Here is an 18,584-nt window from a genome sequence, read left to right as displayed (position 1 = left end):
AGTTCAACGTTAAGTGTGGCTGCAATTATCTAATTTGATCAAGAAGATAATAAATCGGAGCTTCAGTTGTACCACCATGGAAAGACCGAAATGGTTAAACGGGATTTGTAAAGTTATTAGTCTTAGGTTCTTCATCTAAAAAAGCAGTAAAGAGAAAATAAAAGGTTACCAGCAAAGGTCAAATATCTTTGAGTCTTGCAATTCACTCCAGCCCTGGCCTATTTATGGTCACCTGGAACTTGGGTCCATGGTAAGTAATGTTCACCACTTCCTCTTGTCACTTAATAAATCAGTTTATATGTCCACTGCTCAGGAACAAGATTCCTGTCCTCATCACCCCTACATCGGACACAGCTGGTCTAAGGGCGAGTAGAGGAGGGTGACGAGGAAAGGGGTGGGGGGGTATTCTGCAGCCAAATGCTTCTGGTCTACAATATTAAAACGATGAGCTGATGGGGTTCAGAGTGGGGCAGAAGTACGAGGAAGGGAGAGCAGTTTCACAGCTGCCCCTAAAGTGTCAAAAGCCTACACTCCACCTCCCATCACCAACTGGTGTGAAATTACACAGGGCTCATAGGCATACTTCCTGCGCCAACTGGATGCCATATGGAAACCTGTACCCATGCAGAATGTGAATTATACAGCTGTGCTGAACTACAGAGCTGACGCTCTACAAGAGTAGTGCAGAGCAAAGATCACAACCCAATCCTAATGAGCTTCGTAAAAACTCAGAAAAAGGTGTACCGCCAAGTTTTTCCATACAAGCGCAGCCTATATAGATTATATCCCAATATTGGGGATTTGCCTTTTTTAAGAACACATTTAATTAGTATTTACACTTCTGTGCCATATGGTTTATCAAGCCAACTTTAGGAATTCGCCATGCAATACGATAATATAAAAGTAGGCAAATGTGGCGCTGTTCCGCATCTTGCGCATATATTATCTCCATTGTACAATCCCGACAATACTTCTCAGTAAAAAAGGTAGCACTCAGAGAGGGTTAAACAAAGCAGAGAAAGTTATGAGCGCAGCTGGATTTTACTGCATGGGAATCATAATTAAGGACCCCCCCCCCTCTCATACAGCCCCCACCTCGCGCATACGCTCACAGCCCCCCTCCAAGACGCTCATTCCCCAAAATAATACGAGCCAGATGTGCCCTTGCAGCTGTCTGTGAGCGTGTAGCAGTGACCAAATATGAAGGGGGATTAACCCCTTATCTACCAGATCTGTGTTCACATTAAACACAATAATACAACAAAAAAGTAAATAAATAAAAATTAGCCACTGCAATGAAACATTGGTGCAACATTTCAGATGTGTTTTATTAGAAAAACCTTCAATAAAACAAAATTGAGAACGAGCTAGTGACAGAAATGACACAGGTTGTCACCTCTCTGCCACTAGATCATTTCCAATTTCCCAAAATTTTAGAAAAAAAAAAAAGTAGATTGTTAATAATTGCCTGAATATTTAGGGACACTAGACCTAAAGTTGATCTTTAGTTGTATTTTATGTACAGTTAGTGATCCTATACTTTAAAAAAGGACCACAAATGATTTTGCAGAATACATTTTCCTGACCATGCCGAAAGCAATAAACTTTCACCGAATGCCAGCGTGTACCTGGGCAAAAAGGCACATGGTCAGGGATTGTCATTGTGAGCGTTGTGAATGCTCGGGTTTTGAGGGGCTGTCTGGGAGGGGTCAGGGTAGAAGGGGGGAGTTCTCTTGCAGCTTCTGAATCCTGCTCAGCTGGTTTCATGGTCTGCCCTGTGTATTGTGAGAATGAATAGGTCCTTTCAGCCTGTGAGACAAGAAGCTGTGTGCACAGCCTGGGGAGGGAGAGAGGGGGGTACACTGCAGAGCATTGCCCCATTAACCTTTCATTGGCTAAACTCCTGTAGTGCAGGTATTGGGGGTAAAACACTGCTCCCCTCCATAATGAAGACCAGAAAGTTAAAAAGTTAGAACAGACAATGGGAGAAATAAAAAATTTCTCATGTTCCCATAAATATGGCCTCACTGACGATGGAAAAGACAACACGTAAATAACCCTGCAGCTAATAAAGAAGTAGTTTGTGGCGTTCTGCCTGACCGCCATTTTAATAGCACGCACATACATAACTTTGGACAGCCATGCACAGGATGCAGAAGTGACACACTCATTTTAGGCCGTGCAGTGCTGTGAAATTCCACATGTCAGGGAAAGGAGAGGGCGGAGGGTGCAAGAACACAGACCCCTTTCAGTTTGTAAAAAACACAAACCAGGAGCACAGCCTAGCAATGGAGCAAAGAAGGGGAGGCACAGTAGGGGGGATAGCAAGGACAAAACATACATACTCTCCATCTGCACTCAATAACCAGCCACGTCTGGATACGTCCCAGTCCACTCAGATTGCAAGCTCCGATGGCTAGGCTTCTAGGGGCAAGAACCAGGCGTTTGTGTGGAGATGATAAAATTAGTAAAATAAGACATTACAGACTGATGTTAGTGTTAAAAAAAAAGAAAACACAACTATAAAAAGAATACACACACACACACACACGTGTATAATAGCTTGATTTTGAGAGAAAAAAAATATATACACACAAAATTTTATTTAACGGCCATTGGCTCGATCTTGAGCCAGGGCGACTTGATGAACATTTTGTAGGAAGATCGATCTTTTGCAAACCTAGATAGGTCCACCAGGGTCTACTCCGCCATTATCTTGACAGTATCAAGCCATAGGGTTGCTGGTCTTTTCTACTCACCTTGTTCCTTCCATTCTTCTGACCATATACATATCTCAAAAATAAAGTTATTAGGGGGTTTGTAGACAGAATCAGCTACCATTGTAGCCGTCGGGCATATGATTAATAGGTATAAGGCATTTATGTTACGCTGCTGAAAAAGTTAAAAATAAACCTCAAAAAACCTCCTAGGCAAAGAATGCTTACTCCTCTCCTTTAAAAGTGTCTCCCTGCTGCAGTTACAAGGCTTGGAAACTACCTTGCACACTCCAAAGCCAACTAGACAATGTAAATTTTCAAAACTTCTAGGTAGACCCATATATTATAATGGGGCCAAGTCACTTGCCAGCCTGAAAATATGCAGAGCCCATCTGCTCCATAAATATCTAAGAATGGTGCCAGTTTCAGATACTGAAGAAAAAGCTTCTATATTATTAGCCAGTTGCCTTTCACAATGTAAAAAAAAAAAAAAAAAATGTAAGCATTGCCCTGTGTGGCGCCCACCCTCTTGGAATGGCAAGCATCCGCTCCCCCTTCGTTATACCAGATAATGCAGGCAAAAGGGAAGCAAGAAGGAGATGGCCATTGATGCCAGTCCGATGAACAGACAAATTAAACCAGTTTAATAAGGATTCTGGCACTGTCAGCACAGAATGACCGTTCAAACCAAGTACAGGCGCTCTGTGCGTTATGACGGGGCCAATCATTTAAGCGCACCCTTGCACCTGCTTGTTTCCCCTCCATCTCTGCGATTCTCTGGCTCCATGAAGCCAGAGCTGTCAAGAGGAGGAGGGTTGAGATAGAGGGGAAACAAACAGGTGGGAAGGTGCATTTAAAAGGATTGGCTCCGCCATGAAGCAATGACACTTAGTTTGAACAGTCATTCTGTGCCGACAGTCCCTTCCTTTTAAAACACAAAATGGCTGACCATATCTATCCTTCCAAAATATGGGCCTACGGCTGGCTGCAGACGAGTGTATAAAAAAAAAAAAAAAGTTTCATCCTGAAAAGTTAGACACAAGGACGAAAATTTATTGAAAATCTTCATTGTTTTTTTTGATGTCCAGGTGATCCGTTTTTATACATCTACGTTTAAAAAAAAAAAATTGTAAAATGATCAAATCCAGTTTTCTAGGTTTAAAATCTAAATTAATCTGTATAAATTGGATGTTCTGTGAGATTTTTTTTTTCTCAATGCACCATTAGACTTGAATGGTCGAGTCTCATCCGAGACTTGGAAGACAGTAAGACAGTAGGGCATGATGTGGTTTCCCTCCTCACCAGGGTGAAAAATCGTTCGAACAGCCCTACTGAATAACATTGGTCAGTATGCCATCCGGTAAAAAATCAGATAGTCCATGTCTGATTTATACGCCCACCTGCATGAGCCCTTATATAAAACTAGAGTAGACATATTGGATGCTGTGTCCATAGCAACCACTCAAATCACAGCTTTATTGATAAATCGACACTAGACATATGAATGGTTGCTATGGGCAATGCTCCCACTTTGTCCAACACGACTGTTTACATGAGGCCCATTAGGTCAACTTACTTAGAAATATAGTAAATCCTGAATCAAAAGTTTCTCATAAGTCAGTGTAATGAAGTCACACATCAATAAAATTGCTCAGTAACAACGAAGCCATATATCTAAGCAACAATGCCAATCATAAGTCTGGAAACCTAGTTACAATAACCATAGGTGTTGTAAGGGCAGCCATATTGGTTTTGAATCCAAATAAACATGAAAAAAAAAAAATTGTGGCCTTTATCGGAATTATCCACTTTCTTAATGTAGCAGTACAAAAGAAAAAGAATTACATGGAGGCCGATAAAATTGATGGGTCACCATGAAAAACGTGGCTGAGCACAACCTAGGCCGCAAGTGATTGTCAAAGAGTTGTACGGACGGCTCAGTGGTTAGCACTGTTGCTTTGCAGCGCTGGGGTCCTGGGTTCAAATCCCATCAAGGAAAACATCTGTAAGGAGATTGTGGTGTGGGAGGAAACACACGCAAACACAGGGCAAAGACCCACTGATAAGGAATCTAGATTGAGAGTCACAATGGGGACAGTGATGATAATGTATGTAAAGCGCTGTGGAATTAATGGCACTATACGAGTAAAATTATGGTCTTGCCAGCACACTTGCATATATAATATACTATCATTTACTGTGGATTTCCACCTAATAAAGCATTAGATGGAGGTATATAAAAGAAAATTTAAGGTATTGTAATCATGCCAGTGTTTCACCTCACGTAAGCTCTTTGCTTACAGAGCGTCACAGGTGGTCACTAGTGTAAAAACCCCTCACTACCTCCCACTATCTTAACTGACCTAGTTCTGCACTTTCCTAAACCAGAGGGACAGTGGCCAGAGATAAGATTTTTGGAGAAGTAATTAATGAAGCCATTATGTTGTCCTATACCTATACCTTTGTATCCCAGGCCTGTCTGGAGAGGTAATGCTAGGTTCTTCTGGGAAAGGATTAGGATGTGTTTTTCTGCATTTTGCCTCAGGGCGCCACTCCAGTTAAGACTTGTTCCCACCTCTCACCCCAGAAAACAGTTTCAACAATGGCAAGAAGGTGTTGCACTACTATCTATGAATAACTGAAAAAGCATTAAAAATGGATCCATGGGGAGAGAAATAAAAAAAAACACAAAGTGCATTTATGAATTCCTACAAATCTATAATTAGCAAAATCACATTAATTTTGTCTAGGGAGATAAATCGCTAAATTACAGGAGTGTTTGGACATATCGGTTGTCTGAGCATGTGCAGTAGTAATGCAGCTTTGACCTGTAGATTAGCACCCGGTCATAAGCAAAGGAGCTTCCTACTGCACATGCTCACAGGCACCGAAATGTCTTTTTTTCCAAGTTTTTTTTATTGCAGGAGAGCCCCGACAATATTGTCCGAATGTCTAAATGCAAAAAAATAAATAAATAAATTTAAAAAAAAAATGATAATATAATAATACACACACGACTTTGTAATGTTTTGTTTTCTAAAATATGTACAAGTAAATTAGATACTCCTGAAGGTGATCAAAAAGAATATGCACAATTTCTAGCACTCTTTAAAATTTGGCTCCCAAATGCAAAAGTTTTAGGCCAAGGAATTAAAAAAACAAAATAGTTTATGTATATACCCAAGAAATGGGAACATCCATGGGGACAATATTGGTGCCTTGCTCCTATGGATCAGCACAGATAAAGCAACAGTTGCTAGTGGGTGTTGCTTTATTACCAGTCATCGACCAGAACATTTAAGTGAACTTGCGCACTAATGCCTCATGCACATTTTACTAAGGAGCCCAGCCCTCCAAAATTTAAATTAGGTTTTTGTGTGTGTTGCTTTTACAAACTAAAGTGTTAATTAAATATTACAGACAGATCTCATTTACCGATGTGCAAAACACACATACTTGCTGAGATCTATTTATTCTGAAATGTTTGCACAAGGCAAGTTTTCTGACAACGGCCCAAATTACAGCTAGTCTCAAGGGTGGAATTAAGTGTCATTTAGGATGCAATCAATGATTAGATTATCTGGCAAAGTCTTTTTGGACAATGCTAGGTCAGCTTATTGTGTGGAGGGGTGGTCATTAACAAAAAAAAAAAAAAAATCCCAGAATGCCTTTAGGGTTAACTTTCCTGTTTTGGAATTATCCTTAATTATTCTTCTTCTCCATTCCACAGCAGTCAGTACCCACATCCTGAACCACATGACAAGTATAAAATATTTCAGTGTACCATTGGTAAATGAAGGGTAAAAATATATATATATATTAAACAGTTAAGAAAGTAAAATGATCTCCAAACAGGTGTGCACTGAATGAAAAGCCCCGAAGGAATTCACTCCAATAAACTGTCATTCCAGATTACAATAGGACATCCTGCACAGGGAAACTACATATACATTTACCATATTAATCAACATTTGGAGGATCTCAATTTCCTATACAGCCATTTGGATATTTATGAACCATAACCAAGTAGTTTGCATTCCCGAATGGAAAAAAAAAAAAAAAGAAAAAACAAAAAACTCAATGATCTATACAGAGTCTAAGATTATGTTATCACACTTGGTTCTTTACGTTGAGAAAGGCTCCAGTCCGGCGCCAAAACATGTTGGGGAAAAAAATAAATAAATAAAAAACCACCTTGTCTATACTCTCCGAATCTCATACTTTCCGTGAGCGCAGCCCACATAGTGATAGTCTCCACTTTGCCAAACTGTTTTCTGAACGATACTCTAATCCATGGTGTCCTTACACAACCTTGACAGGTGAGTGCTGCCATCACCCTCACCCCTTTCTTGAGCCTCAAGTACTGCCCTATCCAAGAACATTTGCACCACCCAGATCTTCAAGATTTTATTACGACGCACACCTTCATAACCAGATTTTTCCCTTTTGCAATGTATTCATCCCATATGGAGAAATCCTTTGGAGCCCTCCATTATACCTTATAAATTCTGATAGTATCAAAGAACAGTTTTAGGTTTTCCAACATGGCGATTGTTGAGCTTGAACCGGTGGCATCATACAATGCCAGTATTGTTAGAGTGCACAAATAAATCTATGAAAGGGAGAACGATAAATTAGTATTCTTATTCTAGGATTTGTCCCTAAATTATGGTTTTCGAATAAGTGGTCTTAGAATGATACAAGCCCAAACTAGAAGATCCAAAGACCTTATGTTCACTTCAGAGCCTTCAACATTGCTGGCACACACACACATACACATTATCAACCATGGTTGAGTAGTTGAGTTGCCTCCCATAATCAACAATGGACTTCATCCTGAAACCATGATTTTGTTGAGATCTCAAGAAGAGCATATTAAGATGACCATATGGACAATCCTTTTCTTGGCACTCATATGAAAAGTATAAGGAAAAAAAAAAAAAAAGTGTTAAGACTCTTGTAGAATCATTTCTCATTGACTGAAACCTATAAAAATACACCAAAATACTGGCACTACCATGGGATGCCAAATATTCTTAGAGTCATTAATTCCTTTAAAGGTAAAGCATAACTCCATGGCTGGAAGAGAACCACATAACCACAATGCATTCTTTGTAGAGTACATGGAAACAGACGGATAATAAGTTACATCTGTCCTCTATCCACGAGAAGAAAAAAAAAAAAAAAATCCTTGATTTGCATTCATACTTTCCATCTTTTCTGGAAAAGTTGGATAACCATCAATGGTTTCCCGCCATAAGATCGCTCAAGTGGTCAGTTAAAAAAAAAAAACAATTTACACAGCTTAGTTGATTTTTTATATAAAATGTAAAAAGTTAATACAAATATAGTTGTCACAAGGGGAAAAAAAAAAAAAAAAAACAGGTGCAACCTCTCTAAATCCCCGCTCAGATTTGTAAATGGTAGGTAACAAAAGGTGCCGTTTGCGTAAAATTTAGACCCTGTATACTCAGCCACCCCCTGCTCTCATTCACTTAACACCTATTGTTAATCCCAGAACAGGAGGTCTACGTTTTACCACCGCCCCTCCATCTCCCAATTAGTTGAGATGTAATTTCTGTAGATACATGGAGGCCTGTGCCCAGGACACGCACGCAGGAAACTAAAGCAGATAAGAGGCGCCAAATACAGACTTTATGGAAGGGGTGGACCCAAGAGCTAACAGCTTAGAAGAAAATAAACACCATTTCTGGAGACAGGTCTCATACTGCCCAACCCAACCAGAGCTGAAAGGATAAGACACAGACAAAGGGGATATGCCACAATACAATGTCGCGGACTACAGGCCGCACAGGCAGAGTTTACATGTCTGTTTATACATGGAGTGTCAACTGGACCCACACGGAGAAAAAAAAATGACTTGTAGGAAGGAAAGCGGGAAGGAAACTGGGCTCTGGGAAGGAAGAGTTAGATAAAAAACATGCAGGACAACCGGCAACACACACGCTGCCCTTTATGAAAAATAGGACAGCGCTGAGGAATACAATGCTCTCCTCTTAGGCTTGTCTACATATTTAGTATAGGAATTAAACTTATTAAATAGCCCTCGTTAGATCCAAAATAGTGTCATAATCCACTGTAGCATGAAATGTGCTCCTAACATTTATATATCATCGTTATACCTTACTCTGGAAAGCTATGGATAGCTAATATGGTTGCATTACTAGGCCCATTTATCATAGAGGACATTGGTAGCCTAGGCTGTGACAACCCCTATGTCAGATAGATTCTAGCTCATTTTGGTCAGGGTATGGTATGGGAGTTACATAAATATAATCAAAAAGGTACAGAAAAGTGATTTTAGTAGTGGCCCCCTACCCGCCTCCATGATGCAAAAGCACCACAGCGTTCCCCATACAACACAAATATATTCAGCAGTGGTGTATACGAGAAGGTCAATACCCCAGGACTGCTTGTTAGAGCTTACCACTTATGAAAGGAAGAAACAGAACACATGGTGAGAGACAGAGGACAGCTGCTATCGGAGCAGGACAGGAGGTGAGGAAAATGGCAGGGCTTGTACAATTGTAAGGCTGAGAATGTAACCGGAGTGAGGGTTGGGGTTTGACTTGGCACAGATTCATGGGGGAGTAAATCCAGCACTGCTTTGGGCCTTAAACAAAGTTCTTTTACATGTACAGAGGAATTGTGATATCTGCTTGCAAGGAGGAAAGGCTATAGCGTCAAGTGTTAACCCTTGCCACACCATTCTGCTTCATCACAACTTAAGAAAAATAAATAAATCACAAATCAAAAAACTTTGCATATTTAAAAGACTAATCTACTCCCAAAAAAAAACAAACAAAAAAAAACACCCACGGGTATTAAAGTCGTGACATTTGTAAAAACAGCATGCTCCACCCATCCAATGTGTCAGCTGGCATGGTACCCAACCAGTCTCTGGGGTCCATAATATTACATACCAGTGTGCTATACCAAAGAAAGCAAACATGTTCCACTATAGTTTCAGTAACCCATGCTCTAGTTCGTATAAAAGTTTCCTAATGTGACAGTACTCTGGTTACACTGCGTTTTGAATTATCCTCCCACCCCCATTTCATACCATATTATGCCCTTTAATAGATACATGAGTCTTTGTGTGGCAGCTGATGCCCTTTTCACCTTATTATTTCTTTATGAGGTCCACTTCAGAGTTTTGTGTTTGTATGCAGAAAGCGCAAGACGAATCTCCTGGACCCCAAAGAAAGGTCTGTAGCAGGGACATTTATAATACCGAGGTCTTAAAATGGTATAGGAGTCTTAAGTCCCAGACGAGACTGTTACCCTTCTACTCATATCTACACACAGTCTATGCATGGCTTTACCTTTGGGCTGTATTCATATAAAACGCGATTACCTTCAAAAATGTGCCATTTTACAAAGTATAAAAGCACAAATGACTGTTCAAACCAAGCCAAGGTGCTCTGTGCAGCATTGGCATGGCTGAACCATTGAGTCCACCACTTATATTTTCCATCCATCTCATCCGTCCTTTGGCTCCTGAATAGGCCAGAGCAGTCAGTCAAGGAAGAGCGGCAAAACAGGTTAGTAGAAAAGTGCACTGAACTGCTTGGCCACATGAAGAGGTGCACTGAACATCTGTGCTTGGTTTGAACAGTCATTTTGTTCCGAGAGTCCCTTTAAGTGGTTTTCTACTAGTTGTTTTGTAGGTCAGCATGTATTTTTGTGTGCCACCAAAAGCCTTTTACAGAGAAATTGACAAACAAAAAATATTAGCAGCATATTTTTGTGTGGCTTTCCATTTTAAAAGTTTTCAATGGGCTATAACATACAAAACAATGTAAAAGTGAAATCTGTCAAAATACTGAAAATGCAGTACAAAAACTAATCTCTCTTGGTTTAGGCCCAGGATAAAAGTTGGTCTGGCACAGTCACTTCTCCGCATGCGCGGATAGATAAGGCAGTGCCGCGTCCCCCATTATAGAAGCTCGCACCCACATCTTGATTGCGTGACCCTCACCTCAATGCATCCGAATGATCCGTGAGATCAAGTCACCATCATGAGGCGATGTTTCTGTAGACCCCCCACCAGCCCGTACCCCGTATAACTAGAACACAGCATGTAAGGTATCCTTGTATGGGATGGACCGTTGTTACATTGTCAAGTTCCCTATAACAATGACAGAAGTGACTTGACCTCCCCTGCTGATGTGGGACACATTTCAGTTAATTGAGACAGGTATGAGGTTTTAATTAGCTCCCAGCCGTGTGTTGTAATGGAGTCTTGTTTGGGGTAGATTTGAGATGACTTATAGGCCCTCCTCCTGTCCCTCGGGGCGAGGCAATTTGCAATGCACACAGGGAGGGGAATGCATCATTTGTGTCTGTAGAGGAATTTAATTTGCAACCAGACAATTCACCCTGATCACCTCCCAAAACAGAGCACACAATGCCAGCTCATTAACAGCACTCGGGGGTAGCTAAGGGGGCATCTGAATAATAAAGAAAGACTGACAAAAGCAGAGGGTCCAATAATCCCACCAACAGCTCCATTGTCTGGTAACCACCATATAACATTCAAATGGAGGAACACACAGAAAAAGTGATTTGCAGAAAGGATCCTCATAGAACAAACTTATATGTCCGCAAATACTTGTCGTAACCCATTATAGCAATCAGAGACGTGACACTACTAAAAAAGGGTCATTTCCATAACACATCTACACCAATTACACATGCACATAAACCATCAGCAATTTACTTACCACAGCCAACACCTAGGCTACGTTCACACCTTGCAGCTTATTTTTTTGGTACGGATTATTTCTGTCATTTGTCTGCAGTACATGTTTATCAGTTAGTTAAATTTTATTCACCAGATACGCATGATTACATTATTTGCACTCATTGGTGAAAAAATGCTGGAAAGAAAAAAAAAAAAAAGCTTAAAATATTGACACGCTGTAGTTTTTCAATCCAATCAGCAAAAAAAAAATTTAAAAAATAAACAAAACAAGCGTGCATGAGATGAAATCTCAGTTTTAAAATTTGCATAAAAAAAGCGCAAGAGAAAAAAAAATGCATTGTGTGAACATAGCCTTAAAAAGGGGTCGCTCATCACCAGATTTGTCAGATGTGATCTAAATCCTTCTCTCTAGTTTATAGAAATGAAAACTACGCCGTATTTCGCCATCACATCCAATAAGAACGTGGCTCGAACAGACAAAACATCGGAACAAGTTCCAATCCATCTGGTCGATCGAGTCATCGCTCATGCGCGAATCATTCTCAATATCGTTTAGTCATGCCTGAAGTATCAGAATTTCAAACATTCCACCCCAAAAAAACAGAATAAGTAAAAATGTAATGAAACCATACAATTCCCCCCACCCCCATGGCGAAAAAAAAATTTAAAATTTTAGATTTACCAACCTCAACTAAGCCATGTGCTCATCCACACGTTTCATAATAAAGCATCCATTTTAAAGGACTTGAATCACAAGACAAACCCCCATTTGTCCCCCACCTCCCCCCATGTTGGGGTACCAGATCCATTGCATGGAGATAATTCACTATTCACGCACAAAAACAAACACAGGCCCAAGAGTAGAGTAACAAAGCCTGGTCTGTGCATTGAGCGAAACACCTAGCCCTGCGCTGCTGGGCTCCAAGTGGGCACAGCCCCCAGGCAAACACCAAGAAACAGCCTTATTCAGGCCTTCATCTGGATTTTAAAGGGGCAATTTCAATTTTAGAACGTCTGGTGGCTCCATTGTCCACGTACAGTAAAGACCACGTGAGGGAAGTCATATACAACCTATTAATTTCACGTGGAGTTGTGGCATCACCAAGTCAGAGCACATTGGTAGGCAACATGTAGGCCGATGTCCAATTAGGCCACGTGCACACCTCGAGTATTTGAGATTTTTACCTCAGTATTTGTAGCCAAAACCAGGAGTGGGTGATAAATCCAGAAGTGGTGACGTGTTTCTATTATACTTTTCTTCTGATTGTTCCACTCCTGGTTTTAGCTTTCAGATACTGAGGTTAAAAACTCAAATACTCCGTGTGCACGTGGCCTAACGCAGGAAAAAAAAAAATGGCCATACGTAGCTAAATAATGGCCCACATTGACAAGTCTGCAGATGCGCCAAATTTTGCACATGTGAAAGATTAAGCGCATCTTCGCACAAGTTAGAAAATTTTTGTCAATTTTAATTAGTTGCCTTCGTTTTCTCTACCTTTAATTAGTGCATGCCCCGAAAATAAATCTGGCACATTTTTTAGGTGCAAATAGAAAAAAAAAAAAAAAAAAAAAAAAAAGTCTACATTGATTTGGAACAAAACACTTCCAGAACTAAGCCACTGCGCTAATAATTGAAGGCAAATTTTTTTTTTTTTTTTTTTAAGAAATAATGGTCAGAATGATGAAGGAAAAGTTATTCCAACCAAAGTATTATGGTTTACTAAGAATGGAAAAAAAAAAACCTACAGATTGTTGAATGCTGTAACCAGAGAGAATGACTCAAATCATTTTTTTTACCCAACCAAAAATATAGGGATGATTGGAGTAACTTTACCATAATTGAAGCACTGAGTATCTGTACAAACAGCAAATTTTTTTTGCCCACAATAACAACCACAACAACAAGTATCGTCTCTGACGCTACAAACATTGAGATGGATTTAAGATATATTATATATATATATATATATATATATATATATATATATATATATATATATATATATATATATATATATATATATATATATATATATATATATATATATATATATATATATATATTTTTATTTTCCTTTGTCATGGATATACAAAATATTTTTGTTATTATTTTTCTTTTTTAATTCGTTTTCGTGATGGTTACATTTGGCAAATGGAGAAGGAACACAATTAGTAGTCGGTAACATGGAGTTCGCAGAACTCTTCCCTGGAAGCCCCATCCAGAAACAAAAACCATAAAGTACCCGTAAGTCAAACAGAAGAATTCCACGCTGCCTGCACACAAGCCTATTAGTGGTTTCACAATCAGATTACACGTCTGAAATGTGCCATTTTAATTCTATAGAATGGCACAACATTCTGTACCTTGTCTGTAAACAGCGCTCACAATAGATATGACAGGGCAAATATGCACACAAGGATACACTTTACAGCTGGTTTTGTAACTCGAGATTGTAGGCCACGATAGAGTGAACAGATCAATTTAGATGTTAAAAAAAAAAAAAAAAAAAAAGAAAAGTTAAATAGTAGCAACCAACATCAACTCCAGCTAGTCTGGATCCATTTTTCCATTTTTGGCAATACCATAGTTGCTATAGGGTAAAGTCACCTCTACTCTTAGGTAGAAATTAATCAGCTTGGTAGGTCTTGTGTGTAAGGCTATGTTCACATCATGTATCAGTGGCTCAGTCAGGGCTTCTCTAAAAAACGTGACCTAGTAAGATCGGCTGATGGGCCCATTGGCTTTAACGAAGTAGCCAGTCCCTTTCTGAGCTGACCTCATTTTTCAGCAGTATGGGCCTTTATCAGGTGGGCAGAAAAAAAGTGGTCGACTGCACTTTTATTTTGTGCCCCCTGGAAAAAGGTGAAAAATTAGCTCAGAGAGCACAGACTGTTTCAGTCTGTGTCATTAAAGTCAATGACCCTGTCAATGGATCAGTCATTCCAGTTTTTTTGCTTTTTTCAGGCGGAAGCCCTAATGGAGCCACTGACGCGTGCCAAACGCAATGCGAACCCAGCCTTATATAGATGGCGTCTACCTGTCAACTTTTCGTTTAGTGCCACCAGATATAAAAAAACAAACAAACAGCAGTAATTCTACCACTCAGAATATTCCAAGATGGTGGATTAAAAAATAAATAAAAATATACACATAAAAGATTGAATTCAAGATCCAACTGCACACCCTTGTAGGGCAGAACTATAAATAGTTAGATGTTTACCTAAGGGGGAATGTGGACACTCCACTGGTATACAGATGGTGACAGGTGACCGCACTATTTAAAGTGCGCCCCCATCCCATAGTACGAACAGCAACCCTGTACCAGTCACACCACAGGGCAGCGAAGAACACAACATTGGAGTCACTTTTCTACTATGGCAGCCACAGACTGGGTCAACACAAGACTATATATCAAGTCAGAGACTGACGTTCCTGCAGGCACAACAATTCAGCCCTTGTGTGACCCTTACAAGCCAACCCTCACAATGCCATGCCAATCACAACATGTGGTTTCCAAAAACTAGATTCCAATAAGAAGTCACCACAAGACACATGCATAATATATCTGGAGAAATGCTTACCGTGCGGGCACTGGGCGATAGGGCACCATTGGGCAAGTAATGGCCTCCAAGGTCAGGGATCATCAAGAATGGGTAGCCTGCATAGGGTGAGCTTTTAAAGAAAGCCGCATCCTGGTGCTGCCTCCTAAATGCTGAGGGGGGGGGGGGGGGGGGGTAAAAGAGGAGAAAGTGTTAGCAATATATCTAAAATTATGACTTCTGACAGTGATTATGGAGTTTCCACCACATGACCGGATGCACGTTCTTGACAGTAAAACTGGATGCCTAATTATTCTTAAACCTGTTTTTCTTTTGGGCCAGTACAGAATTTAAAGGGCCAGTTTATTCCAGAAAAAAAATAAAAAAATGTACAGGCCATATTTCACACCAGTATACCCATCCATCCTTAATATTACATTTTTAATCCTTTCAATATTTTTGACTGCCAATTGTATGGAGAGCATGCCCAACCTTACTTCATTATTTTTTTTTATTTTTTATGGAGGTAATGGCTTACAACATGGCTGCACTCACATAGTAGGTACACTGGAACAAGTGCACACAAGAACATCCTTTTTATTATACAATGGTTCTTGTGAAGATAATCACGTTATTATGGTAGAAGAAAATAACATTTGAGACCTCATGTACAGAATTAGGTCTTAACCCTACAACGGACCACAACCGAAAATGAACATTTTACCCAGATATAGGGGGGAGTACAAAGTATTTATTACAGCAAACTATAGATTGCACTATACAAGGATTTGTAAAAAATAGTCAATATGTATCAAATACATTCATAACATCCCAAGAAATAAGGACTAAATGAGAATGTATCATCTAAAAATTCTAACATGTTCGGGCTTGGCACAGATAGTATAGCTGTTTTAATCGGGATATACAATACAGAAAAAAAAAAACATATAGAATTTTTTTTCATGCTCTATATATTTTGTCAAAATGTGGCATAAAAACATTAAAATTGACAAAGAAATTCCATAGGTCAACTGATGTTTACAAATAATGAGAAACAAAAACAAAACAAAACCAGAGTAAGACAAACACAAAGTGCAAAGTAACAGAGTATACACAGATCCATTAGAGACTGGAATTATGTAGGGGTCACAAAAGCTTACAATTCCTTTTTCTTCACCAATTATAATGCAATTTCAGGTTAATAAGAGTTAAACTACCGAAACTATTTCAAGTAGTTACATCATGACCTAAAAAAAGGAAATATGTCAAAGAAAATACATACAATAATTCCAAATATGCAACAGAAAAAAAAAGGAAGAACAAGATGCCTCACCTTCAGACAGGTAATCCCTGGGTTTCTCAAAACTCTCTCTAGGAGGTGGACGTCTCTCCACCTGGAAAATTGAAGAAGAGACAGTTTATTTTTGGCCAAGACTAGATGGACATCCTGCCCCATGTTTATTTCAAGGGAGGGAAGATGAAGTAAAGTTCAGTGAGACATTTGTTCTGATGAGATAACATATTGGCAAGAGTTCACCAGGGCATGGGCTCCTTACTTCTGTTAGGGCCCCCCTTTGAGTGCTGAGAACATATGGAACATCTTACAATAAGAGATGATTGGCAGAAGAGGTACAGATCACTTGGACCAATTGTCACCATAGATATGTAGACTATGGTTGGAGTGACCACAACTGATCATTAACATAAGACCACGTTCATACACTCAGTATTTGTAAGCCAAAATTAGGAGTGGAGCAATCAGAGGAAAAAAGAATAACAGTAACGTACACAAATTTGGGATTTTTCACCCACTCCTGGGTTTTGGCTTACAAATACTGATGTGAAATACTGACCAAATACTGAACGTGTCCTAAAAGTAATAGTCAATGGAGCAAACTAAGGCTACGTTCCCACAATGAGTATTTGATGTTGCAGATTTTCGAGAAAAAAACAAAAACGCAATAGGTGGAGAAAATCTGCAACATCAAATACTCATGGAGAGTACAGAGTCTTACACATGCAGAAAATACTCAAATATAAGACTATAAACAAGTAACCAATCACTACAAATTATCAGTAAGTCTAGTGACAAATTGCAACATTTGTCGGGCAAGGTTTGCAACATAGTTCGGGCATGTTTAACACTGGAATGCAACATTCGATCGTATGAAAATCGTATCCAATGGTCATCCAACCCCTAGGAGAGTCTGGGAATGTGATTCTTACCTCGGAGTCTGAGTCGCTGCTGTGATTCTCCGATTCATTGACCAGGGAGGACTTGACATCGGCCAGATCCCCCTCCGCAGAGCCCTCCCCGGGACTTTTCTCCTCTTGCTCCCCCTCATCCTTAAACCGGATCAGCTCATCGTTAGCCCCCAACTCATCGCCCCCACCGCTGTTTAGTTGAGGCATGTTTGCTAGACCCCCCTAGACAGAAAATGCCCAATAACACCGAGCCCCCTTCCTAAGTCACAACCAGCTAACTTTTCCCTAATGCACCAGGCTGCTATAAAAACATAATCAGGGGGGAACAAACTTCGCAGAGAAACTTTCTAGCTGCAGCAACTTCTTCCTAAGCAGGCCCTTATACAATCATACAAGCCCCCCTCTATGCAGAAGCAGGGTCTCAGCCCCCCCACCCCAGTGCACAAGCAGCCTCTCCCCCCATTACACTGCACAGCCTCCCTCCCCCCCACTACAATGCACAGCCAGCCTCCCCCTCCTTCTCAGAGCAAACTTCCTGCAGCCTCCTAAGGAATGAGATGTTTTCTTTCCCTAACAGAATGTCTTTGTATGTTACAATCTGCTCAGCATTGCAAACAAAAGACTCAGACCCAAAAAGAAAAAAATCTGCAAGCCCAGACCCCCTAAAAATCCAAACTCCTCAGTCTTGGCAACAAGTTGAGCCCCTAAAATAAAGCTAAGAAGCCCCTTGTGTGCTCTGCCACCTCCCTCTACGATCCAGGGGTACTGTGAAGTTCCTTGAAAGTTGCATAAACAAAGAAGAAGAAAAAAAAAAAAAAAGCAAATCACAGCTCCAGAAGAAGTGCAGAGATTTCCAGCTTCCTCCCAGCCAGCTCCAGTCTTCTTATCAGGGTCTCCTGTGTCTTTGGCTTTTTAGTAGATGGGAGGGGGCACTACATATGCCCCCCCAAGCCTGTAGGATCTGGTCGAGATCCTGCTCCTTTCCCTGGGTAAACTATAATGAGGACCTGCAAGAGCAGGATCCCCAGCCAGAATCCAGGGGAGGAGTCTGCACATGCAAACTGACACTTATTTAAAAAGAACTGCTCAATGGACAATTGAGGGAATGGGGCCAAGATTAACCCTTCTGCCTCTTGAGTGGGGGTGTACATTAACTCCCTTACTGCCATTACAATTTATTTTAATTTTTTTTACATTTTTTTTAAGCTCAAGCCTAGTAGGTATATGCAGGGTTTTGGCACGTACAGTATGTCTCCGGCAATTTAATGCAGAGCTGCAATCCAATGTTAATGGAGAATCCATAAATAATTTTCATTGTATTACAAATGTTTATCCGGCTCTTAGTGGAATTTACAATGTTCCCATTTTATTTTTCTTGTATTCCTAGAAGTCTC

General features: G+C 40.1%; 1 protein-coding gene across 4 annotated transcripts in view; it reads right to left on the bottom strand.

Annotated features, from left to right (window-relative positions):
* The window catches only part of TCF7L1 (transcription factor 7 like 1), a 54,868-nt gene extending 36,611 nt beyond the window's left edge, over nucleotides 1-18,257 (bottom strand). For 2 of the 4 annotated variants that reach the window (XM_073653747.1, XM_073653745.1), the window contains exons 1-3: nucleotides 17,212-18,256; nucleotides 16,319-16,379; nucleotides 15,028-15,158 (exon numbers count right to left, since the gene is read on the bottom strand). In XM_073653747.1, coding sequence (XP_073509848.1) covers nucleotides 15,028-15,158; nucleotides 16,319-16,379; nucleotides 17,212-17,397 — 378 coding nt within the window. In that variant the 5' untranslated portion in view covers nucleotides 17,398-18,256. Of the gene's footprint in view, nucleotides 1-15,027; nucleotides 15,159-16,318; nucleotides 16,380-17,211 lie in introns of all 4 variants that reach the window. The other 2 variants (XM_073653744.1, XM_073653748.1) reach the window with 2 other exon arrangements.
* Between the last annotated feature and the right edge of the window lie 327 nt (nucleotides 18,258-18,584).

The sequence above is a fragment of the Phyllobates terribilis genome, unplaced genomic scaffold, assembly GCF_046119375.1.
Source record: "Phyllobates terribilis strain yellow unplaced genomic scaffold, ASM4611937v1 Scaffold_11__3_contigs__length_659146591, whole genome shotgun sequence".
In the NCBI taxonomy this organism is placed as follows: Eukaryota; Metazoa; Chordata; class Amphibia; order Anura; family Dendrobatidae; genus Phyllobates; species Phyllobates terribilis.
Note: the sequence above shows the minus strand (reverse complement) of the source record. Positions and strands in the feature narration are given on the sequence as shown.